The 27,228-nt window shown below is 37.6% G+C and overlaps 1 protein-coding gene across 8 annotated transcripts in view; it reads left to right on the top strand.

Moving 5' to 3' along the window:
* Positions 1-27,228, top strand: part of nebl (nebulette) — a 118,890-nt gene that overhangs the window by 66,086 nt on the left and 25,576 nt on the right. For 4 of the 8 annotated variants that reach the window (XM_088918318.1, XM_088918317.1, XM_088918316.1 and 1 more), the window contains exons 1-15: positions 5,288-5,434; positions 5,563-5,634; positions 10,090-10,194; positions 14,462-14,572; positions 15,847-15,957; positions 16,208-16,318; positions 17,046-17,156; positions 18,130-18,240; positions 19,463-19,573; positions 21,049-21,150; positions 21,742-21,846; positions 22,550-22,663; positions 25,006-25,110; positions 26,127-26,231; positions 26,326-26,433. The exons of 3 other annotated variants lie outside the window; for them this stretch is intronic. In XM_088918318.1, the coding sequence (XP_088774444.1) occupies positions 5,393-5,434; positions 5,563-5,634; positions 10,090-10,194; positions 14,462-14,572; positions 15,847-15,957; positions 16,208-16,318; positions 17,046-17,156; positions 18,130-18,240; positions 19,463-19,573; positions 21,049-21,150; positions 21,742-21,846; positions 22,550-22,663; positions 25,006-25,110; positions 26,127-26,231; positions 26,326-26,433 (1,524 nt within the window). In that variant the 5' untranslated portion in view covers positions 5,288-5,392. Of the gene's footprint in view, positions 1-4,346; positions 4,450-5,287; positions 5,435-5,562; positions 5,635-10,089; positions 10,195-14,461; positions 14,573-15,846; positions 15,958-16,207; positions 16,319-17,045; positions 17,157-18,129; positions 18,241-19,462; positions 19,574-21,048; positions 21,151-21,741; positions 21,847-22,549; positions 22,664-25,005; positions 25,111-26,126; positions 26,232-26,325; positions 26,434-27,228 lie in introns of those variants that run through there. One more of the 8 variants, XM_088918315.1, reaches the window with a different exon arrangement.

Genomic DNA, 27,228 nt, shown 5'->3' with positions numbered 1-27,228 from the left:
AATCAGACTCCTGATGAGATGATCAAAGCCCGATAAATATTCCCCTCCTCATTCAATAGTGGTGTGAAGGGCAGTACAGAGCTCGCCTTCGGTGAAAAGCAAGGAGCGCTGTGTCAGGAAATGAATTACTAATGGAAAATTTGCATAATTCACGTCTCTCCCCCTAGAGTGCCGCTTAGACAAGGGAGAATAGCCTCATGCAGTAAAAAATACAGTTACTGTACTGAAGACAGTTTTCTCTTCAATCAAATTAATGTGCGAAAGCCCCGAGTAAGCATTATACGATCTCAATTTAAATTTAAATTGCAAAGCCATTCCAGATGTCTTTCAAAGCCGAATAGTTTTTGTATAACACTCACCGTGGCCTTACCTTACTCACCTTACTGAAATACAGTAGTAGGGTTTGGTGCAGAGAACTGTTGTCGTTGTGATTAACCAAATTCCCATATAATGAAGTCCACCCCTATACTTTGGCATAATGTATTATTGTATATAGTATATATGGTTAAAACATATAGGTAACTTATAATTAAAATACTAATGCATTGGCTTTATGTTAATTTAAATAACATTGATTAAGTAAAACAAACAACAGTAAGTACAAACTTAAAAACTCTGATTCCAGTGGATGCCTGCTACAGTATTTCCCTGCTCTGTCATTAGCACACCCCCACTGTAATAAAACTGTCAGAGAGCCTGTAAAGGCACCTAGAACTGGGAGCTCTTGTCACAATACCAAAACAAGACCATGTTGAGGTGCAGACACTGGGTCGTGGGTACTTGGGCAGGGGGCAGAGAGAGGCTTTCTCACTAGCTAGATTCATCGCATTATCCCAGTCTGTTGTGCAGCTAGTCTGAAAGTTGGACTTAACTACCTTCCGCCTGGATTCATCCTGCTCTGCTCTGCTTCCACCCGAAACCCCGTCGGCCAGGCAGAATCGCAAATTTGCGAATGTTAAAATTGCAGATGTCGAAACCGTGCTGTATTCAAAATGGTCAAAGGCGTTCACAAAACCAATCCCATAAAACTGCCTTCAAAATCAAAGGATAAATACGAACCAGAGGATACTACAGTATGTAACAGTGTATTTGAAACTGAGAAGAGGGGGTGCTTCATGTGAAGAGTTGTGGCAGTATGAAACGAGCTAACCAATCATGCTGTTGAAGCTAGTACCCTGGCTTCTTTGAATAAACAGCAGGATATGATGCTATGGTTAATTTGGGTGATGACATGGTTATGGTTAATTTGTTAATTTGGGTTATGTTTATGGTTAATTTGGGTGATGCACACTCGAAGAAGGCTCCACAGCCAAAATCTTGTGTTACCTTTCTTTTCTTTTCAGCATGAAATAAACCTTTCATTGTTTCTTTGTTATGGTTAGTTAACTACTAACTACCAAATGGACAAGATGGGCCAAATGATCTCCTCTCATTTGTAACGTTTCTTATGCTCATATGAATTTTTTTTCTGAAACATGATACTCCTCTTCGTGATTTGATAATGGAAACAACAGTCCCATTGTCTTTTTACTCGTAAAAGTCAGAATTAGTCAATTTGGGAGTAAATATCCTGTTTACTTTTCCCTTCTTCCTCAAACCCACAAATGAAGAAAAAGATGATCTAATCTTGTAAACTGTAGCTGAAAGAGGCTGAACCTGTCTTCATGGATACCAAGATAATTACAGAAAAATGTGGGTAAAAGGACAGTATTTGTTGTGTTAAAAAGATTAAGTGAGGCAGCCAGCTAGATGCAGTTAAAGTTTTTAAAAGGGTAATTCACTCCCGTTTTTTTCTTTTTCCCTAAATAGAAGATTCTTAAGCTTTCTTGTTTGAACTTCCCACTGTGCTGTTTCTGTAGTATCCCCCAGGACAGTTTTTTTCTTTATTTGTCCTCATGAAAACCCAGTTGAGTGACGAACGCTTCCTGTTACATCACTATTTAAAAAAAAATGGGATTTCTTGCTTTAACGATGTCATAAGGCACATATGTTTCCTTCCTACATGTTTTTAGAAGACATTTTAATGTCAATAAATTGTCAATAAAATGTCAAAGAAAGAAAAGGAATAGGGACTGTTCCGAGCGCAGCTGGCCCTAATTAACTCCCATTACCCATTTACCACACCACACCCCTTCCCTCACTACTTAAACCCACTGCTCACTTTGTTCACTGCTCGGCATTAGGAAACCAGCCCGCCTCCTGAGCTCCTGTTGTTTTCAGCTAGCTCTCGATCGACCTCTGCACTTTGACCCAGCTACAGCCCTTTGACCTGCCTTTTGCCTGCTCCTTCAGATTTGTTCGCCTCGGCCTTCATAAACACTAACCTGCACAGGGTCCTGAAGATTCTGTCTAACAGGGACAAAATATACAGATGAGGGAATAGATCGCAGTATTTCAGAAAAAGGACATTTTTGTTGTTACAGGACAGTTTGAGGGCAGCATGAGGGTGCAGTCAGTGGTTAGCATTGCTGCTTCGCAGTGCTGGGCTTCTGGGTTCAGTTCTGGTCCTAGTGTACTGTCTGCATGGAGTTTGTATTTACTCACTGCGTTTTCTCCAAGTGCTCCAGTTTCCTCCCTCAGTCCAAAAACATACTGGTAGATTAATTGGCCTCTGGGAAAACTGGCTGTGGCGTGAGTGTGTGTATATATTTATGTCTGTGTGTGCCCTGTGATGGACTGGTGTCTTGTCCACTGTGTGTCCTGTCTTGCAGCCATTGCTTCCTGGGATAGGCTCCGGGCCTACGTGACCCTGAATTGGATAAGTTGATATTGAAAGTGATGATGTAATGATGATGTGACTGTACTAAGTAGAATTTAACTTTACATTTTAATAACAATGTGGTCAGGACTGTTTCATATTAAGGAAACAGTGTCCTCTAGTTACTGTACCAGGGCAGTAGTTTTGGAAATTCTGGTCCAGAGAGAAAGGTGCCACCTACTTAACCACCGACACTACTTACAGGATGAACTATTTTTTCTTAGCAGTCTCCTATCTCAGTACTTGTTGAGTCCAATCTTGCTTAGCTTGTGAGACCTGATAAGATCAGGCCAGAAGGCAAGAATTAATTGCATTTATATAGCAATTCCAAAGGATTCTAAAATGCTTTGCAAATTCTGTAAATGTATCTGTGGGCTGCTTCAGTAGAATGCCTAGTATTCCTTCTGGCAAGCATTGTCAGTATGTGAGTGACCTTCTATAGTAACTCTCACTAAGATTGTCACAAACTGCTGTTAGGCCTTTTTGTAAAATTACCTGGGAAAAAGAAAATAGGAAAATCAAGGTGTGATGAAGCAGCAGTCCACTTTGTGAAAGATATTTTAACCTTGCAGTGATTCCTAAAAACATTTGAATATATGTTATTTTATATTTATAAAGGTGCGCATTGGAAATCTTTTTACATTATAGGGTAGTACCATGAGAAAATAAGATTTCTTCATTTCCCGATCCAGTCTCTTTCTCTGTCAGTGAATTGTTCTCATCAAGAATGCAGAAGAAAAGAACAGCAAGTGACTCCATTTAAAGCACAGATGACTGTCTTTGAAATGTCACAGAAGCTTCTTGTGTGACTAAAGAGCTCAGATAGATATGAGCTGTACAGTTTAGTCATGTCGAGATAAAAGCATTCACATACCATGGCAGCTGACATCACTGCCTCTGTGTTCGGTGAAAGTTCTCTGTCCATCGCCCTGGAGGGCATTGATTAAGCCTAAGCAAGCTTCTCAGTGAAGAGCAGAATCTAATACAGTACATTGGTGTCAGTGATTAGAGATGTGTTGGTTTCAGGTAGTTCCTGATGCTTATTTAGTCAGCTCTATGGTTTTATTGTTGCACCTAAGAAAATTTGTGTCTAAATGAAGGCTTTTTCTTTGCCATATGCACGCTGAAAGCCAGTATCAATCAAATAATTAATGCCAGGTGAACTACATTTACAAAAGAAAAGCCATTTGCTGTAGCTTTACAGCATGGAATTGTTTTGTGAATTTAAACAATCAGTGGACCCTGACTGGCTCAACCAACCGGTTGTTCCAGTGGGCAGGAAGGGCTCTATAGTCCAGGCATCACTGGTGTGATTCTGGCCTGTCCTAAGAGCCAGCTGAGGCAGAGATGCCCAAGTAGCTTTGCACTGGCCACAATTCGTTTGGCCAGCCATGCAGAGTATCCTTGCCTTGTCCATCAGCAGCACCCCTTTGCTCTACGAGATACCTTTGCAGGGGAGTCTTTTGTGTCATTGCAAGCGTTCTAGCAGTGAGTCAAATTGAGAAGGAATTGGGGATTTCAGGCTAGGAGGGTATTAAAGAGATTTCTTGTGTTTGTTCATCCATCCATCCCTTTTCTAACAATACAGGGTTGCAGGGTAGCCGGAGCCTATCCTGGCAAGCAACAACTGCAAGGAAAGGATACATCCTGGATGGGACATCAGTCCATAGCATAGGAAAATTGGCCCTGGTGTGAGTATAGTACTGTACGTGCATGTCTTTGTTTGTCTCCGTGTGCCTTGTGATGGGCTTGCATCCAGAGTATTTCTGGCCTTGATTAAAGTGGTTAGAAAATGGGTGTATGTATACTGTATGTGGTGCCTCTTTACTTGTGAAATTTAATTCTGGTCTGGAACTCAGGTTAGCGAATGCACGCTGTCATAGAATGATACATTTAGTAACACTCAAGGGAGACGTTGAAAGGAATGAAGTTGATAACTGTTAGAGTGGGCAGCTATATCGGTCTGGGAACTTCATTCGAACATGTTGAGTTTAATTCCACATTGAGAACATGAAAAGTAAAGCATTTCAGCTGTGGAGCTGTCTTCAAACATCAGTTAATGGGTCCAGTGCATTCTTTGATTTAGCTTTTCAGTGTGGACTTAACCTTATGTTCTTCCTAAGATGGTAAATGAAGTTTTTAGCAAATATATAGTATTAACGTTCAGTTTTAAACTCCTTCTAGACAGTCCATATATTGTTCATTAGAGCTGAGTGACTTATCAAGGCTTATACATACTATATGTCATAAAATGTTGATATGGGTAGATTTCATTCAATCTTTTAATGCATTTTTAAAAAATAATTGCAGAAAAGGTATTTTTTATTTAAACCAGTAGGGCACAATGTAAAAGGGCAAGATACGTTGTGTTTCAGAATTGTTCCTTGTTTGTTTCTGAGGTTTCAGGCAATGTGTTTCTATTGGCATGTAGAGAATTGTGCAGATAAAAGCTGTCGAGTGAGGTCTAAATTAGGAAGGTGGTTTGATAAAGAATACTGAACGAGCAGAGTTGGGTTGGGCTGAGGCGCTCAGAACTGCCATCGCAACCCCTAAGGGAGAAGCAGAGCACACAGTTACCCAGAAAGTTCTTTTCTCTTCTGGTTTAAAATTCAGAAGCTGTGTAATTCCAAGGACATGTCTGAGGAAGATACTGGGGTAAACATGAAAAAGGAGGAGGTATGTGTTGTCAGTTCTTATGTTTGTGCAGGGGTGGGGAAGGGGGAGCATAGTTGTTTTTTCTGATGACCTTCGTTGAAATCAATTTTGAAATGCATTTGGAAACGCTTTTCATTTTTCTTCCTCAGGCTTTCAGTAAGCCCATTGTTGAGGACAGGAACTTAGAATTTGCCAAGAAGTGCAGCGAGTTGATAAGTGATGTAAGTATATTTTGGTATTTACAATGACTAGACATGGCTGCACTAATTTGCATTTTGTATGGGTGTTATTGCCATTTCTAAGCCTGCCATTATACATGAGACCTTGATTTGAGAAATCCGAAAGGTTTTAGTGACAAAGCCATTGTGATCAAACCTTTGGCTTTTAGCCATTAATCTGCGTAGTGGGGAAAAACCTATTTAAATTCCCCATTGGTCCAGCTCATGAAAAGAAAGGATGCTTGTTATGTGTATGGTGTAGTGCTTAGGCGTGGAGTTGGTTGAAATAGTGTTATGAGGGAAGAAGCTGTGCAGAAAAAAGGATAATGTAATTATATCATCACTTGTTGGCGTCATTTACTAGAAAAACCTATCATGGTGCCAGGACACTCGCCAGGAAAAGTAGACTATGAAAGGATGAATCAATGGATATCTTTTATGGCTTTATGGCTAATAAATGGAAATATCCCTAAGTACAACACTGACCTGTAGAAACATTGCAAGCCAGTGTTTAAATCCCATAAAAGCATACCTCATTACATAAACTTAGAGTGAAAATGCGAGTTTAATTCACTAATAGAACACTTCTCAAAATCTGTTGGGCACCTACAGTAGTACCAGTGCACTTCAAAGTGCAACACCAAAAGCCTTTGTAAGATAGTCAGCACACAGCATTTACTGTATGAACATGTTTTTTACATAACCGAAGTTATATTTAAATAAATTTTCCCTTCGATGGAGAGTTAAATCCTGTTTTCCTGTGTTCTCACTACTTTGTGTTTAGAACCTCATCTTATTTCCTAAAAATAGATAATGACTTCTGGAATATTGCTGTGGGGGCATTGTTCATACAGTCATACAGTACATTAAATGTTTTTAATGATTGAAACAAGCTAAATGAGAAATACTGTTAAAACATGCAACATTTCCAAAAACATTGTGAAGTGATGTTATTGTATTATCTTTAAAAAGATTATTTAGTTTGGAGAAACGTCTGGACTCCTTTAATGGCCTGCCATTGCATACAACACCAACATTACAGTGTACTAACCACAGAATTATTCATGCTCATATTTTGCTCACAGCTTTCTATTAGTCAAAACAGGTGGTATGTGAATGTTAAATTAATATCCCCTTAAAAGTTTAAGGATAGATTCAAGACGTAATCCATAGAGAGAAACTTTTAAAGGCAAACATGGGGTAGGTCAATTACTTTTCATCTACCAAGTGAAAAGTTTCTTTTTTTGCATATTTTCATACATTGGAAGTTTCCCTAATTGCTCTCTATGTGATCCAACATTACTGAGCAGTTATTAAAAATCCTATAATTAAAATTGTTTGCTGCTTTGCAATGCTTAATGACATGCTGTCCTCCTCCAGTACTGTGTGTGATCAAGTGCTTCAATAATTTTGACACTCCTCATCAGAACTGGTCTCCAAAAATGGTTTGAGTTTACTTACACAATATAAAACTGGGACAGTGAACTCAGGGACTGCCGTATGGCTACTGGGAATTAATCAATCAGATCAAACAGTGATCTATAAAATACAAAGAATACAATATACAAAATTATATTTTATTAATAAAGTAATAAAACATGCAAAATAAACTAATGGAAGATTATACATTTATAAATGTATAAAATACAAATGGATGGTTAATCATTCAGATTTAATATAATATGGGGTTAAGAGATGCTATAATACTTTTATTACTGTAGTCAAAGTCATAATAATCATTCTCTTATAAACACATCAACATTCATTACTGCTTTAAAGACAAGTAAATATTCAGTTACCTTCCTGGATTAATCTTAATCAAACATATTTTTCAATAATAGTTTAATTTGTGAATGTTATAATGTGAACATTGAATGCATACCCATGGAAATCAAAAATGTTTAGCCCTGGGCAGTCCAGATGAGATTTTTATAATTGCAGAAGGGAGAGAAACCAAAAGACCCATGTCATGGCTTGTCCAGTATTCATTTGCTGGCTGTTCTCTTGGCTCAAAATGGGGGACGTTTTTCATCTTAGCGTCAAGAAGGCTGCAAGCTGAAACTTAGAGAGAAACATAGAAGGTCTGCTCGCCAATATTTTGTAGCTGCCACACTCAATATTTGTTTATATTCAAGTGGCGTTGACAAAAGTCCAGCAGTATTATTGAATTGATTTGTTTTTCATTTATCAAGCTACATTACAACTAGGAGCTCATCGCACGGCTTTTCTTGCAGCAGGAAATTCTGGTTTCCGTAGGTCTAGGTCTCTAAGCCCGACATTCACTTTCAGCTGGTTTTGTTTCAGTTGCGGTTCGGGCAATCGGTGGTGGTAATTAGTTTGCCAGGGTCTCGGAGAGCATCATAAACTACTGTGCTGAGGCGTTTAAGACTCCGGAGGTGACTGGCTGTGACGTCAGCAGGTGGTGCAGATGGAGTTGGCAGCCCCATGTGACAAACTCCTCAGTGGAGCATCACGCTGGGCCTGTCAGTGCAGTTATGACGGGTGCCCTGCAGTTGTTGTTTTTTAAATGGACCCACCTCTTGGAGCTGTAGACTGAGAAGCATCAATTTTAGGCACTTGATTACTGTGTCAAAATGGACATGTCCTGCTTGTCAGAGTCCCCCATCTCAGCAACATTCCTAAGAAGCTCAACTCAAAGGCGTTCCAGGGTACTTTCAGTTCAAGGCAACAGAGAGAGATTATTATTATAAACTTTCTGAACACTTAATTCTAGGCGTAATCGGGGCCAGAACATACGGTTCTGTGTTATGGATGTTCTACGTATTTTTTATGGAAGAAACCAAAAGTAAAAATAATTTTGGCATTTTGTCACAAGCACTTACATCTAGAGAGACTTACAGACTTATTTATGAAGAAGAAATGCTAGAAACAAGGGGACACCACTTGACCATCTGATTTGTTTAGTTGCTAATAGCTAAATCAACCCTGAGGATCATCAAGAACGTAAGACTGGATTCGATTATGAACTTTGGGTCAGCAACTTTGACTACAAGTTGTAAGAATCGCTCGGGCCAAACAATGGAGCACAGGGATGTAAAGTGACTTGATTTGAGTAACACACTGAGTCAGTGGTAGAACCAGTGCTTCAACTGGGAAGCTTCTTACTCACTGTATCACTCATAAGTGTGAAAGAAAATGTCCTAAATCCTGACAGGGGGCAAAGCATTTCAGAGGACATTTAGAAATGCTCACAAAAAATAACAGAGGTAGGCTGGGTTTTAGCAAAATACATTTTTAAAATTCAATAACTCAGTTCAGTAATTTTATTTTAAATGACTCACTTGTAATATGAATTTAGGATTGTACTGCTTATTACAAAGAGAACATGAGGGAAGATATCAAACAGATTAAGAAGGAGCAGGGAATTCCAGTCAGGAAATTGAAAAGATTAAGATTAATTGTGGGGGGGTTCAGAATTGTGTACAAATAATTTATTTAAAGAATATATTGATTGTAATTTCAATAAGAATTTCTCTAATAGAAAGTTTAAAATGGACTAATGGTCCGTGTATCAAAAATATTGAATCTACAGTATTTATCATTCATCACTTGTCAAAGCTACAGGTTTCTGAAGTTCCTATCCATTTTATGTGATTGTTCTTTGACACACCGTTGACAGAAATAGACAATGCATATAAAAGTCATTCCAATGATAGACTGGAAATTATACTTGAACAGTCTTGAAATAAGGCTATTTGAATAATTTAATAACTGTGTTGAGAAGGATAACAATTACATGGCTGTTTTCTACATCTGGTGTCCTCTTATGACATTCAAGCAATTTTCAAAGAGTCCAATATCAAATTTTAACTCTTTCTTTTCTCACAGTTTCTAAGCAAATAATATTAACAAAACTAGCAATAGAGGGTGGAAACATTTTAATGTTGTTTGTTTATACCATTATTTGTTGTTTAGATTTGTTTATTAATATTCTGTTCTCTAACTTATATTTGAGCAAGGAAAGATCAAATTAGCTGTTCAATTACTAGAAGAGCTTCTCTTCATATAAAATAAAGGAATTATTTTGTGTGGAAATGTCCAAAAAACAAATCATCATTCTTTCCAAGTAAGGTCCTTGTAAGGAATCTGTGTTTTATGGATGTTAACGATTAGCTGCTCTAGTGTGATGTGATAACATTTCTTTAATGGCTATAATGCTTGGGACCAATATCAAATAATTGATTAATCATTGCTGTCAAATCAGACATCAGCATCTCCCGTCCTTCTGACAGTATAAGCTGGGCTATGGCTTAGATGGTACCTCAGGTTCAGAGGTAACACTGTCATCTCCTGGTTCACTTTCAGCAGTAACTTGGTTGTCCTCTGAGCTCTCCTTTGAAGCACTAACCAGTTCTTGAATTACTGCATAGGATAAACTTCAGAAGCTGTTGTTTTAAATCACTGGTGTTTTATACATTGTTCTGCCTTGCTGTACAGGTCAAATATAAGGAGGAATATGAAAAATCCAAGGGCAAGTGCTGTTTTGTCCCTGACACACCTGAGTTTCAGCATGTGAAGAATCTGGGGGCATTTATTTCAGAGGTAAGGCGTGGTGGGTGTCCTCATCAGTTTAGATATTTTTAATTGCTGTCACATTGATGAGTGCACCTTTAAGAATGCATTCCAAAGACTTTTGTTACCTGGGCGGTGTTTGTCTTTTGTATTCTGATTTATTCATTAACTGAAGCACTGACATGCAATATGATTATTTCATCTGTGCAAATATCATCCCTTCGTGGATGTCATCTTATAATAACACCCAGTGAGACTGCATTCCAAGCTTGTATGACCTTAAATGGATATAGTACGTTGACAAGTACATCGCCACAGTACATCATATTAGCAGAGTACAGAGTGAAGAAGGAAGATCTGATAATTATACAGACCTCAGGGAATCTTTACCAGGCAATTACACATATGACTCCAAGCAAGAGTGTGGAAATTAGTATGATAAATAGTTAGAAGATAACCAAAATGGGAAAAAAATCAGCCTAGCAGCAGCACCTGTTAGTGTTATCTGAAATTAAACTCTATAAAAATAAGCACTTCCAGACCTTAGGAGACAAAAACTGTAGGTTCTTTGCATACAACCATTGACAAAGTATTCGTTTTAGGAATGTGAATTATACTTTCTTTTTTGGTTTTAGGTTTAGGTTTTTCTACATTTAACTCTAGATAAAGGGTGTTATACTGTATATAAATGGTGTGAAAATACAGTTTATAGTTGGGCCAAATGTAAAAATGTTTTTGCATTTATTAGATCTTTTCTCCTATCAATATCTCCTTTTTTGAGCAATAAACATCATTTTAAACCTAAACTTAAAACCTATCTTTCTGTCTTAGTACTTACACAATCTTTACAATCTCAAAAAGGAATTCAAAAAAAGGAACTCAAAAAGTGAAAATGTCTTTCTTTATGTCAAGACAAACCTTTTGGTAGCGTTCTACTCATTCGTGCCAATCTTGATAATGTTACAATATCATTGTCCAGCTGTTTCCTAACTGCTTCATCCAATTCAGGGTTCCAGGGTAGCTGGAGCTTATCTCAGCATGAAACTGGCACAAGATGGGATACACCCTGGACAGGGCACCACACACACAAACACACCAGGGCCAGATATCCCAGAAGCTAATTAACCTACCAGTACATTTGTGGACTGTGGGAGGAAACCAGAGCACCTGGGGGAGACCCACACAAAATGCAGGGAGAACATACAAACTCCACACAGATAGCATCCCACATCTGGAATTGAACCCAGGGCTCCAGTGCTGCAAGGCAGCAATATTAACCACCGTACCACCCACAATTGCATCTTCAATTGCATTGATGTTATTTAAAACAGCCGGTTATTCTGCGATCTATTTAAAAATGTATGCCTCTAATCTAGCGCATTTCACCTTTGAAACTCTCAAACTGACACAGGAGAGACATAACCAATTCACAAAGCATCCTCTAGATGCGCAGTTGTGAGACCAATATTCTGCTTTTTCACCAGAGAGCTAGGGCACCTCAGGGAAGACAAGTGCTATTTTCGCCACTAACCACAAAGGATCCAGGGAAACCTCTGGGATCCGTGTTGTGCAGTGTTAAGACCTTACAAAATATGTCTAGGGTTTGACCAAAAGCTGCGACATAAAGATTAGATTCCCCTGGGAAAACAAATCAACTTTATTATCATGACAAATTCAGGGAACCAGAAGTCAACATTCATATTCAAATCGGGAGGGGAAAGCCAAAAAAAAAGAAAAGCAATACCCAAGGAAAGCTAACTGACTATAAAAGAAAAAATAAACACACTAGATAGACTAGAACCGGGACAAAAAAAGGTGGGCGTGCCTAAAGAATTAGGCCGTACCAAAAAATAAGTCTTCCGCATTCTATACCTATCTACACTAACTAACAAAACGAAAACAAAAAGAAACAACACGTCTTCCCCATCCCAAAAACCATACATCCCATATCCAATCTCTCAGGGTCCCTCCCTCTGCAGTCTCATCTTCCCCTTTTAATTGCTCCCACCTCATCCGCTTAATTAATTGGCAACACCTGGGAAAAGAGGAGAAAGTCATTCAAAAAACAAAAATAACACTCCAACCAAGGACTGTAACAGCAGTGATTTGAGGATAACCGGGCTAATATATTAAAGAAGAAATAGCTTGCGTCAGGATCAGTATCCCTGCTCCGGAACTATTGCCCAGGAGAGCTTACAAAACAAAGACTATGGAGCAAAGGTTTCCAAGCAGCTACATTCACATTGAGACCATTAATAAAGTGATGACATTTTTCAAGAAACATTCACCATTTTTGTACAAACGTTCTTATCCTGTAAGGTGCAAATTGCATCAATACCCACTTTTTCCCTTTGTTTTTGTAGTTATTTCCAATAAACTACGGTATGTACTGTATATTACATGAACTAGGAGCTCCTAAAATGAACACATCTACCAGACATGTTAAATTAATTTTAAACTATACATGGGTGGTTTTCTGGTAGTACCTAAGGGCATTAAACATTTATACATATAAACAATAAGATTTATTATCACAAGAACGGTTGATTGTGAAATTGCAAACATTATGCAATGTATACATGGCTTAAGCAAACTAGGTAATTACAGACCTTACTTATTTCTTTTATCTGTCTTCAAAAGGTTAATCTGATATAGATTTCTAGAATTCTTTGACCAAACAGTGACTGTGGATGCAGGTTGAGTCTATGATATGTTGCTGGGGTCTGTAAGTGGGGTCCCTTAGTAAGGTACAGTACTTAAGCTTAATTCTCATATTGAGTTCTGTAGTAATAAAAGGCAAAGTCTGTATGGAAATCAAAAGTTGTAGGAGGGAACAGTTACTAGGCAACAGCTATTCCAATTGTTTTAAAAAAGTGAATGACGTAGAAACAAGGGGTGTATAATCACCGTATAACAAAGACTACAAAATCAGTAATGGGATTTTAAAAAGACAGCATTCAGGACTGGATGAAAACTGGATGCCAATAATACAAGGAAATGTATTATTGGCAAATCCAAAATAGCATCAGTATTACTTCCTTTTAGTCTGATCGTGTAATTTCTCAGAAACCAAGCAATGTTGGGCCAGTTCAGGCCTCGAATTGGAGACCTCTAAGGAAAACATTAAATAATGCTTCAATTTGTCACATGCATATTCCGAAACAAAGGTTTGCAATTTGAGGAAAGCTAACAATGAAGGAATGAGGTAGAGTTTTGGAAAAGAAGGGGGACAAAATCTGTATGGAATCAATCAAAAATAGATGGTAAAAATGTAAGGAAACTCTGCTTGAAGCATTGAACGGAAAAATCCCTAAAGCAATTAAATCAGGGGCTAGAAAGAATAATTTATGACCAACAAATCTCTGGTATTGTTCCATATTTATAAGTGAGGGAACAATTGGTGTTCCTCATAGACCATTAACAAAACTCTTCTGTCACACAAGTCAATGGTCATAGCCATTGACTGGAAATTTGCTAATTGAGCACATAAAAAGGCAACCAGATTCAATCAAGTAATAATAGACCAATAGGATTTGCTTCTGTTACTTGTAATATTATGGAATGATAATTAGAACTAAACTGGAGGATGTTCTGTATGGAAATAGGATTCTATGTGATAGTAAACATTGATTTATTAAAGGCAGGTTTTGCTTCATTAGAGTTCTTTGAACAGGTAATAGTTGTAATTGAAAAAAAAACATAGCTTATGTTTAGATTTTCAGAAGGCTTGAGTAACAAGAGTACCTGAAGAAGGTTAATTCTCACTTTGGGATGATGCAATTAGGTGAATACCATAGGGTTCTGTATTTGGACCAGTTCTAATTTACTGTATATCAATTAATTCAATTCTGGTATAGTTAGCCAATTAGTTAAATTTACAGATCGTATCAAAATAGGAGGAATAGCTAACACTTTAAGCTATAAAGAAAATTACAACAACGTTCAATACCTGACAGGTGACATTTATATGTAGACAGGTGCAGTGTCACATGCAGGTAAAACTATTTATGAGATACATTTATTATTATGACAACCCAGGGTTCCACTGTGGGGATATTCCTGCACACTTTGGGTCAGGTGGTGTAGTAATTTCTCTCAATATTATCTAAATGAATATTCTGGTGGTTTGTTGTTCAGGGGAAACGTCTGAATACATTAAACCTCACAGTTTACACACTGATTCAAACTACTCTGAAGCTATTTTATCCTTCTGATGCCTGTAAACTTTAATCCATGAGGCTGCAGAAGTAGGAAAGTGATTTCAAATCCACTTTAATATTTTTTGTTTGTTTTACAGAGTAAGTATAAAGAGGCTGGAAAGAAGGACATTTCTAGCTGCCTGTACTCTCAGATGCCTGAAACCAATGAAACCCAGCATGCCAAGGAGCTGTCTCAGATACTGAGTGAGGTAGTGTGCATATTTCCACTTTCCACTGAAGAATTATATTTATATTCACATGAAATCGAAGAAATTGAATTGATTTGAGTCAAATAAAGTTCAGACATTATATGAGAACTCTGTGGGTCAGCTAAAGTGGCGAGGGAATTTTAAAACCGCAGTGTTTCCTTCGCTAGTGGTAGTGATTGGACACCCTGCTTAGTTGTAAGTAATAGAAAGTGTTTACTATAGATAGCAGTGAACAAACAAACTGCCTGAACGTCTGCTGAACAATGTGATCTTGAGGTCCAACCTAGAACACTAGTACGACAGAGACCTAGGATCACATTATCAAGCCACCTTTTACAACCTTTCTTAGCTCAGAGCGAGCTCTGCATCTCCCTGCTATGGTATCTTCACATGATCTTTGTGCCTGTATCCTAAAGTATTCGCCTTATTGCTAAATGGTCCCTGCCCTGCTCATGCAGTGAATGTTGTCCTCTGTCTCTGTCTTGGGTCAACCATTCACTTTGACATTCAGAAGAGCCTCAAAAGAGGCTCACTGGTGCTAAGCACACTTTGCTTGATACAACAGTGTGAATGCATGCGTTATTTCCAGAAAAAGTAATACCCCTTGAGGAAGATTACTGGATGTGTCTGACCTAACCCTAACCATCCTGGAAAACTCACATGTGTGTGATCTTTGTGTGCACTGCTCCAGAGGTCTTCAGTCCTTGACAACTGCGCTCAGTTTTTTTCTGGATCTCTTTAACCTGTTAAGAATGGCTGAGTTAGGCCATAGAGGTCTATATGAGACTGCTTATTTTCACTTAGTATATAAGAACCATTTTGGTTTTGTTGTGTTTGAGCTTCCCTATGTTCAAATAAAGTAAGAAAAGTGATCACTACCTAGAGAGAGACCTAGGGATGATGCTACAATATGTGTCATTATTAAAATCACTGGCTGCTGGGTTTTAAGTTTGCACTTATTATTCTGATCAATTGTTTGCTCTCCTGAAAATCTTTTATTTGATTTTTTACAGTTGATGACAGAAAATATTTGTGAAAATACTGTTTATTTGAAAGACTTTTAATTCCTGCAATTAAGTAATTAACTTACCTTTCCCTCCAGCAACAGAGAGTGACACACTACTGTAGGTTTGAGTCCAGACTAGAGTCCATCCAAAAACTCCGGACATTTGCCGTTTACATAAATACTGCTTTTCAGCAGCATTATTTAAAAAAAAATTAATGATAGCACAAGTAGTTTTACATCTTAAATTCACTTTTTGTTCTTTTTTCAGGCTAAGTACAAAGAAAATGGGAAAAGGGAGTTTTCCAATTGCCTTTATGCTAACCTACCAGAAACCTCAGAGATCCAGTTTGCAAAAGAATTGTCAGAGATCCAGAGTGAGGTACAGCACTCACATTTTAAGAGATGAAGTATTATCGCTTGTACAGTATGTGGCCTAGTATATTGTGAATGGACCCAAGTGTATGCTTACCATACTATAATTCCCTTTGTCATCTGAAGTAAAGAAGACACATGTCAATAAAAGCATAGAGAATGTATTTGAGTCAGGCATTTAACATATATTTTCTGCATTTAATATGAGGCATTTCATTTTCAACCAGATAAACTTGTCGTTGGGTTTAAATTTTCAGAGAAAGTACAAAAAGGATGTGAAAAGAGAATTCTCCAGTTGCCTGTATGCAAAGATGTCCAACACAACTGAAACCCAGTTTGCAAAAGAGCTGTCAGAGAATCTAAGTGAGGTAAGCCCAAGGATTCCAGTCACGGAATCTGATCGGTGTTAAGTTTCACAGGAAGAGTAGAGTTCACCTGACTGTCTGGTAGTTAGCGGTCTTTGGAGGTTGAAGAAAAAAATTTGAGATTACTTTTAGTTTCAAAGGATAACAAATTAATCATTAAGCAAAATATCTAAGTCAGAAGGAAAAGCATTTGTAATAAACTTGTATAGCATGAAGATCTGTTTCTGAGCTTTTGTATTTTCTAAGTTTTAATTTAGAATTTATCTCACTTTTTAAGTTTATTCTTAGAATTAAAGTTATTAATCTAACTAACTATATTTAAGGACTTCACAGTCTTACTCCTGAGGAACACAGTTCTACTGGAACCACATTGAAAAGCTTGGAAGCAGTGTTAATTCAGAGCCATTGAATCAATAATTAATTAATTGAAACAGTTAGGTTTGGTAGAACTCACAAGACCCTGTGGACCTCCTTATTTGAGAGTGTTAGTGGTACAGAAGAAAGGCTAAAAATTGTACACAGATCAGTACATCAATCCACATTACCCAGTCTAGACCCAACCTTACAGCTGGTGTTCGTATGAATGAAGACAAAAGGCATTTAAGTTTAATCTATTCATTGTTTGTACTTGGTGGCATAGACTCAGCTGCAGTTGAGAATGGTTCTTCTGAAGACACGTTTACTGTACATGTAAACTTAAACTGTATTTTAACTGGTGCCCTGTTTTCAGAGTAAGTATAAGCAAGCTGGAAAAAGAGAGATGTCCACTTGTCTTTATGCCCAGATGCGAGAAACCACTGAAACCCAGCATGCCAAAGAGCTTTCCCAGATTCTGAGTGAGGTACAGAACACATACTTCTTGTTATTTGTGTTTATATATTTATTATATTCAATGTGTATGTACTGTAGGCTTCTTCCAATGGTATTATTGCATTGGACAAAGTATAGATTTGTGTTTGTCTAGTTTTATGAATGAGCACATTGAAATTGAGAGTTTATTTTGGATGTGATTTCTTTACCTTAGTTCTTTGTGTCTCTGTACGTGCTCTACATCTTTACGGTGCACACATTCAAATATAGGTGAATAAAGCAAAAGTCATCACATATCTTCTGATATCAATTTATCCACCAGTATCTGGTTGTTGTGTGGGTTTGAATTGCCATGGTAACTATAGTAAAATACCTTCTAAAATGGCTGCTTTGGGAATATTGTCAGGAAGCAAGACTGAGACAGATGTTTTCATTAAACATTGTCAGATACAATAGTTGTCATCAGAGAGACCCCTGTCCATAGAATAACTTTCTAACAATTAATTCCATGGATCTTAATTTTTGAGGTCACTAAGCTCATTTATAATGCAAACCATATAGCAGATATGGAGCATCTGACATCATAAGAAATGTTTGTACTGGGAGCTATTGTGTCCCAATTGTAGAGCAATGCAGATCTGCTTCCTCAACTCACTTCCCCCTATTCAAAGTCTGGAAAACCTTTGCATGAACAGTTTGCACTGCAGTACTGTGGTAGCTAACAAACAGCACAGTTGAAGCAGAAACAACACCCAAAACCTTCACTTAACAAACAGAAATAACAAATAACAGGAAGGTGCACAACCTATAGAATATTAGTCCAAATCTGTTCAAATCAACCTTTCTTTGGAAAATTGTTATTTACCACCAACTATTAACAAACAGTACTCTGTAAACAAAGCATATTTTGTTGCCTGATCGATTTTTAAGACTGAACTTATATGTATTTTCTCTGTGCAGATGTTTACCCATAAAGATTTACTGAATGTTTACGTTTTTTTTAGAAAAATTATAAAGAAAGTGGGAAGAAAGATAGCCCATTTTGCCTTTATGCACAGATGCCACAGACCATTGAAACTGTATTTGCAAAAGAGGTAGCACATAATCAAAGTGAGGTAGGTATGCAACAGATGAGGGAGGCAGGGGTAGACAATCGATTTCTAAAAGGGGGACCACAATTTAAGATAATTTAAGATACACTAAAATACATATCAGATTTAAACAAGCACGCTACCTATCCTCTGTCATTCCATATGACCTTTTGTTTATAATATCTGTCAACTGTTTAGAGAAATCAAACTGCCAAACAAAATATTGGCCTGTACTAAATATGTAGCATTGGTATTTAGTGACCAGTATGAGCCAAGAAAATGAGACTTAATAAATAACAAAACAAAATGTTCTTGTTCAAATGAGTCCCTTACCACAGATCATAATACAGATTAGAATTCTGGCACATTTGAAGGATGCCAGGTTGCAATCTCAAAATGAAATTTCTGCTGTTCAACATAACATTGTATTTGAACTTACAGTAAGTATAGTTAGCTCAGTGGTATTACAAAGAATACACTACATACCCTGAGAATGTAGGAGTTAGAAAATTGAAAGACATTCCACATGCATATTTGGTAACACATTAGCAATTCGTTAGTGAAATAAATTCAAATTGAACAAATTTACAGTATTTTTCTAACAGTGTTGCAATCACTGGAGCATAAGTTTCAATGTAGACCAGCTAGACCAAACAATACCCATTTTAATATTGTCCATCAAATTTCATTCCATCCAATAACATGAGATGAAATCTGGCAGCTCTGTTGTACATGTAAGCTGTACATATAATTCATTAAACAGTATCTTTTCCACAGAGGGTCAAATTAGTCCGTAGTGTCAGCTCAGTGACACTTGTATGAATCTGAAATTAATTAAGATTCTCAAAGTTTACTGAGAATGTATCACAAACATCTAACATAATACTAAATAATTTGTATCCTTCAGAACTGCTGGCAATTCTAAGTAGCGCCATGTAGAAAACGGTTGCTTCTGCTAATGTTTATTATTATACCAAAAAGCATGTACCAAGATTTTCACTTTAATTCGCATTAGAATTCCAGTGCGTAAAATTCTCTCTTCATCTCCTCATCTTTTCTGGGACATTTACTTTTAGGTGTGTTTTCTGTGTTATAAAAAAATGTATATCAATATTAAAATATTAAGTGGGTGTTCCATGTAATAGTTGGTATGTAACAGAAACCAATGAATAGAAAGTAATATTCACACACCACAACCAATCATTGCACAGAGGTATTAATGCTGTCTCTTTGCTCCATTGCACAGAAACTGTATAAACAGAAGTATGATGCAGAAAAGGGAAAGTCAGATTATTCTAATATGAAAGAACCCCCAGATGTAGCTCATGCCATGGAAGTTAATAAGCATCAAAGCAATGTAAGTACCCACCCGTTCACAAAGAATTCACCTGAAATATCATGTGAGTCATTCCAAACCATGTATTTCACATTGTTTCTCATCCACTAAATAGAAGTTTTATTTATGCTCTACTGGGAATGTTAGTAAGTGAGGAAATTATACCTAGGGTAAGATTACTAGACATGTTCGTTTGCAGCTGAACCTCTGGAGAACTTAGTTCAACAAAACACGCTCAACAGTCTGGGTAGTAATGTCAGCCTTGATGTCTTACAATTTCAGTTCTACTCCCAGTCATCCAGATGGATCCAGTTCTTTAAAGAAATAGAGTTTATAATTTCACAAAGGAGAAAAAAAATACACCACTTGTTTTAAATCCAAAACCTTATTTTAATTTAAAAAGCCAAAGTAAAAGTCAGACGTTCCTCAGAGATTGAAAGAAATGCTCTCTCTATCCTTTACAGTCACTCAGATGACAAACATGAATATTGAACTACTGTTCTATTGCATTTAGTCAAGCGCAACAGCAAAAAGAGGTTGGAAAAATTGATAAATCTAAGTTATTTTTACAAATTACAAGTTAATAGAAATCTATCATAAAAATAAATGTGTTATTGACAAGAAAGAACACTTACTGTAGGTAAAATAAAAAAAGAGGTGCAGTAATCAGTCTGCACATGTACACCCTGAAACTGAAAGTAAAATAAAGCTTTGGATTTGAAGTGCATGGAGCACTCTTTTATTTCTTTATTGATTATTTTTTGTTTGCCCTTCCACCCTATTGTTGTAGATTGTCTCCATATCTTTTGTACAGTATATACTGTGCTGTACAAAGCCCATAGCTTTGTTTGCTTATGTCTGAATTTATATAATTTCTACCCCCATTTCAATATTGCGTTACATTCAAAAACAGTAAACAATGCCACTGTTACAGAAAATTTGCCTTTTCATGTATACTACTGAGGCGTCCTATGATAAACGTGGTTATAAAATTCCAAAATTATTAACCGAATGACCTTTTGTTCTTTCAAAAGCGGGTTTGGTCCACTTTAGTTATGTGCCATTTTTATTGATCTAGATGATATGGTGTTTTTACAACATGATTCTACCCTGAGGACAGGAAGACAATGTTTATTTGCAGCTTATCAAGAACATCAGAAATGAAGGCTATTTGAGGTTTTACAGTTTCCCTGTGAAACAAATGAAAAAATGTGTTTTTATTGTGCCCTGCTATTTTATTACACTTTGTGGGGCTGTTGTTTAATTCTTCGCTTCTCTTTGGAAAAGCCTTTTTTCATTTTCCCCCAAGGTTAATGCTGTCTACTGCCAGTGCTACAGAATTCATAACAGTGTAACATGATGCCTTAACGTTCCTGGTGAACTGATTTCTCCATAGAAAATCATTATCGGTTCCCTTCACAACGTAGTGTTTTAATTGAGAGATTAACAATTGTTAATCAACAATTGCTGTCTAAGATAACTGTGTTTTTTTTAAGGTTACATACAAGAAGGGAATGCAGGACATTCACAAGTATAAAGACGTAGCTGACAGACTAGACATCAGGAATGCAACAGAGACTACAAAGCTCATCAGTGATGTAAGCATCTTTTCTTTATTTTTCAGTTTACCTACTGTATGGAATGAAATACAGTTTACTGCAGTTTATTAATTCCTCTTGATATAATGTTTTACCTTTAAAGAAGACTTTGTCTTACCAGAATATTGCTACTGTTACAAATCTTATTTATTGTAAGTGTGAAATGTCACATAGTTCTTTAAGGGAGCCATGTCACAATTTCTTATGTGGCAGTTTGAATGTTCCTTCAAAAGTCTCAGGAAGACTACATCCTCAGGAATGTATCCCTGCTATGCTGTAAGGAAGTTATCTATCAGACCAGGATTTCCCTGGCTTTATAAATTTGAATTTATACATCAATTATTATTAAATGGGCAATGAAAAAAAATCACTGTTGTACTTTACTGTATCAACATAGTGATCACGCAAATCTGCAGTGTCAGAATGCTGCTAGTTACTTTTGAATAATTAACCATAACAATTACTTTAATGTCAATGTGTTGTGTTACATGATAGTGACACTATTTTCTACTAGCCTGTTCTGGAAATGAGCAATACAAACTCCTCAGGTGTTTACCTACCTGAAATACTTTTACTTTGTATTTGATTCAGGTGGCTTATAAGAGCAAAATGAAAACAGATGTCTATAATCATCAGTCGGTCTTGGGAAGATCTGATATTGAGCATGCCAAAGAGGCATCCAAACTCGTCAGCCAGGTAAATTTGCCATGCGTTGGAAAAGACTCTCCAGCTTATTCCCATTCATAGTGTTGTTAAACAGAAGTTTGAGAGGAAGTCAGATTGTAATTTTGCACATCTGCTGTCTTACATATAAATTCTTGCCTGCTGTCAACATTTCTGCACACAACTTTTCTGGCCCTCCTCCCTCTACCTCAGCTGCACCCTCGCAGCTGCCTCCCTGGCTCATTCCTCCCAACTGAGGGGGGTTGTGACAGCGCTGATCTGCTGCCAGAACTGTCATTTTCTTCAGCCAGTGTTAATGCCAAAGTACGCTTTCCCTTCATACTGTATTTGTCAACTCCTTTCGCCATAATGAGAAATAGACTGAACTATTGAATTATAGCCAGGTGAAGCTTCTTAAGGACTGATTTGGGTATTATTACAGCTTGGAATCTTTTCTTTTCAGTTACTGTAGTTAATCATTTTTTTATATCTTGAGCATTTTTCCTTTGGGAAACAAAACTGTCTAGTCATGTCAGACATGCCCATTATTCATTCTATCACCTTTAATAAGGACATTATTTTTCCTTACTGTGCCATTGAGGCTTCACAGCAGCTCAACAGCAGTGTTTTGACGCAAGCTATAGACAGAAATAGTTTGCTGAAATGCAGATTTGGAGGCGTGTTGGTGTGAGTTCTGAGGAAACTGTCTGCGTCATGCCGATATCTTTGGTAACAGGTGAAATACAAAGAGAAGTTTGAGAGGGACCTGAAAGAAAAGAGGCATCAGTACAATCCCGGGGAGAGTGTGTCCTTCAAACAGACACAGGCTGCTTCGGCCTTGGCAAGTCAGGTGAGTCATATACTGTAGATCATACTCAACCAGCAGTGCTGACTCAGTCCAAACAAATCTAGGGTGTCAGGACTGCAAATGCAGAGAATTTTCATCGAGGCCTCAAGGCTTTTCAGAGGAAAGATCACAAGGCTCATCTTGAGTGCCCTGTCACTGAAGGCATTTTATTGTCCTAGAATAATCTGTTATTTTGTGAAAAGCAAAAACTGTTTACAAATGTCCTGTACATAGGAGAGTTGTGGTGTGATGCTAAACCACTTGGATGCTGCTAAATAACCTTGAATTAGCAATAAATGGCATTTAGCATGTTAATTGTAAAGTTAGTGAACTAGTGAAAAGAACTAGTGAACTAGTGTTGCCAACACGCAACAATGTGTTGGATGTTACAAGATAAATTGCACTTTTCTCAGGTTAATGGTATTACTGAGCTGTTATAATGAAATGCATGATACTGGTGTTATTTACATTGTGCTGTAGAGGTGATTGTTTATTTGTTTATCCATATTTACAGGTGTTAATTATATCACAGAGTTAATGTTAGAGAAAAGCAAAAACAACAGGAAATCATGGTGAAGAGCATTATGAATGAGAAAAGCTTGTTTGTCTGTGACTCTAGGTTTCAAATTGAGAATGCTAATTTACGGCTTCATTCTGTTTTTTCTGTGAACATGTGTCATGCATCCAGAGCATTTTCCAGTGCATGTATTTGAAATCCTGTAGCCAAGCAGCAGTCTCCATGGAAACCTTTTAATGGAAAATTGCGGGCTGTAGGAAGTCTAGAAGTTGTGAGTGTGTACGCAGTTTATTGGCAAAAAGTGTAGTGTATGGCTGAGATAACATAAGCTCCTTGTGGCATCATATATATATTAGTGCTTCTGGATTCAATGGAGTTTTTAAAGCTAACTGCATGCTCACTCAATTTGCAACATCTATTTTTAAGAATGACAGAAAATACTCTAAGAAGATATTTTTTAATATGTATTGTTTTAAAGCAAACTCTTACCTGTCATGCATTAATTTAATGTGATGATTTTCCATTACAAAGAATTTTTGTACATCAAATACAGGAGCTGTAGTGATAAATCTATCACAGCTTAATTTGTGATAATGAGAGTGTGTTGTGCATTTTGTCGTCTTTCTATTATGCCATATATCACTATTCAAAATGGAGATAATTATTAAATCTATCCCTCCTCTTTTCTGAATTTACTATAGTTACTTTACAGGGGTCTTAATTTATTTCAGCCATGCTATCAAAAACAAATTGCGATCTCTTGGTTATTGACAGGCTTAAACTGATAACTTTGAATTAAACGACCAGTGTTTATTATGATGTTGTCATGTTTCGCGCTGCTGAAGCTTAGCTCTTTGGTTCTGGGTTTCATTCTGGCCCAGTGGTTGCGTCACCCCTTAAGCTGTATAAAAGATGGATGGATTGAAGTTTTTTTACTCTGATTACTGCGCATTAAAAATATAAATCCTGAAATACAGAGAGCAATGCAGTAATGCTGGAGACCAAGTCCAGTGACATCAGAAGATCAGTATTACAGCGCAATATTTTTGTGAAGTAATAAGGCAGTTATATTTGCGTCATTATAAATCATTCATAATGACAATACTGTATATGGCGTGGGATGTTGCAATACTGACTCGGTACATTAAAACCCCAAGGGAGTTTGCGCTGAGTGTGATTTAAAGAAATCTGTGTAAGCTTCCTAATACAAACTAACTGAACAGTTCTGATTGCCATGGATTCCAGTTTTGAAAGGCGGATTTTGGGCTTTTTCCAATTATTAAGATGCACAACCTGGAAATTGTAAACAAGGAAAATTCAGACTCTTGTTTTGCAATAGCATTTTTGTCAAATTGCACTGGATGCCAGACAAAATGTTTTTAGTCTTTTACCCAGAGGTGGTAGTTTAGAATCTATTGCGGTGCTTCCGAGTGGCACAATGGTGAGCATTGCTGCTTTGCAGCATTGAGGCCCTGGGTTAAGTTCTGACCCTGGGGTGCTGTGTGTCTGGAGTTTGTATGTTTTCCCCATGTTTGTGTGAGTTTCCCCCAGGTGCCCTGGTTTTCTCCCACAGTCCAAAAGCCATAGGGGTAGCTTAATTGACTTCTGGGAAAACTGGCCCTGTGTGTGTGTCTGTCTGCCCTACAGACTGGTGTGCCATCCAGGGTGCCCCTCCCTTTGCCTGTTGTATGCTGGGATAGGCTCTGGCTCCCCTGCGACCCTGAACAGCAAAGAAGAGGTTAATAAAAGGGTAGATGGATACAATGACAATAGCGGCAACTGAAACTAGTGACCTTATTTCAGGTACCTTTATCCCTCTTTCTCTCAGGTGAAATACAAGACCGGTTTGCAGCAGATGCATGAGCCCTCTACAGATCTGCCAAACACTCTCCATCTAGAACATGCGCTACAAGCCACCAAGCTGCAGAGCGCGGTATGATTTCTGATCTCCCTCACTGATAATTGGGACAATGAAATATCCTGTTCGTTGTCCATTGCTTCGCTTCCGATCATTAGAGTTGTGGATTGCCTCTCGGAATCATGCACATTGCCTTTCCATCTGCTTTTTTTATCGCACTGCGATGCCTGTGAAATGTCTGCCAGAGCACAGACTCAACTGTCTCTGGTTTGAGGCTTTGTGGTAGCCTTTTGGCCAGCACCACCCCCACACAATTGTCGCAGCTTTGAAGCAAACCAGATTGCATAGTTCTAACCAGCAATGCTGAGGCTCCAACACTCAACTCTGTACTCCAAGTGTACAGTTTTGTGAGGTGCCAATCATGAGACTAATTGTTAACCCTGAAAGAGAGAGGCAGGAATTTAATAACTGCCAAATAGTCCAGAAAATCCAGTTAATACAGTACGTCCTTCAGATTGTGTGAAGGTTTACACATAAGAGGAGGCCTATTTAAATGCTTTTGGTAGTTTGTAGTTAAATGACCTAAGAATCTCTTTCTACTGTTCCTTGAAGAACCCAGGGTGTTGGTTTTTATAATATGGCTGGGAAGATTGGGTAGAAAGCTCTTTGTCTACAAAAGGTGTTACTTAGATCCAGTTTGCTTTGGGATAGACACAGACCTAATTACAGCACGAGTTCACAAACCTCTAATTCGGGTGCTCCAACAATAGCAAAGTTTTCTGAAAACCATTGAATGTGTGGGAATGGATCTACACATCCACCCTTTAGCTGGGAAAGAGCTGAAATATTCATGAGGAAGTGTTGGATGTGGTTATTATGCCATTAATGGTAAACTAAGGTGAAAATGTCACAATGTTAATGTGTAGAGCTTCAAATGAGAAAGGCTTACTTGGCAAAAGATTAGTTAGAAAATGTGTGAAACTACTCAAGATGGATGGAAAAAGATGAAAATGAAGGGAAAAATAAACAAAAGCACCTCTTCTCCTGCTTTCAAGTGTATTCATTGCATGCAGTTTGCGGTTCCCTTTCAGATTGAATACAAAAAGCAGTATGAAGAATCCAAAGGTCATTACCACATAGCTCTGGACACAGCTGAGCAGCTTCATCATAAAGAAAATGCAGTGCTCCACAGTCAGGTACTGTACGTCCTCTATGAGATAAAGTGTGTTTGAGAGCTGGAGACTGTGTGAAGACTCCTAATGTGTGGTTTCTACTGCATTATTTTCACAGGTCAAATATAAAGAAGACTATGAAAAATCTAAAGGCAAGTCAATGCTGGAATTTGTGGACACTCAGACTTATCAGGTTTCGAAGGAGGCTCAGAAAATTCAAAGTGAGGTACTGAAAAAAGACTGCTTTTAAATGGTGGAAGGACTTAGTGAAACTTCTCACCCTGAATACTGGACCTTTCAGTATTACACATAAAAGAGCAGTTTATTTAACAGGTCAGAAAAGCACATTAAATTTACACAGGTAAAACCAAGGGATCAAGTGTAGTAAATTATACATTAGAAGCTCAAGTGAAAATGTGTTTTTAAGCAAGTTTTATAACTGTTGACAGTTGCAGAGTCTTAGAGGGGTTTGAGCAATGGGTTCTGCAGAGGTATTACTGCACACAGTGCTCTGTTGCCCACTATGGCAAACCTGACCTTTGATAGACAAAAAAGTCCTGAATGAGCAGATCCTATGTATTAGTGTTGCATATATATATATTATATAGTTATATTTATACATATATATTATTTAACTAATAAGTTAAATAACCTGGACCCAGACCATTGATTGACGTATACTGTACGTATGCTGGGAGACCTAAACATCCTGCTTGAATTTCACAAGGATCCATTACAATTTCAAGAGGATAGGAATTCTGTGCAAATGCACAGAACATTTAGTTCTTTACGTTTCATTCCACAGTCCAAAGACACACTAGAAGGTTAATGGCATCTGGGAAAACTAGCCCTGGTGTGAGTGTGTGTACCTGTCTGTGTTTGACAATGGACTAGTGTCCCATACAGGGTCACTATCCTATTGCTTGCCAGAATAGGCTCTGGCTCCCTTGCAACACTGATTTGGAAGAAGCAGTTAGGAAACAGATGGATGAATTGTAAACTGGAAATCCTCCAGAATACT

This window comes from Atractosteus spatula, chromosome 6 (assembly GCF_055471065.1).
Source record: "Atractosteus spatula isolate fAtrSpa1 chromosome 6, fAtrSpa1.hap1, whole genome shotgun sequence".
Classification (NCBI taxonomy): Eukaryota; Metazoa; Chordata; class Actinopteri; order Semionotiformes; family Lepisosteidae; genus Atractosteus; species Atractosteus spatula.
Note: the sequence above shows the minus strand (reverse complement) of the source record. Positions and strands in the feature narration are given on the sequence as shown.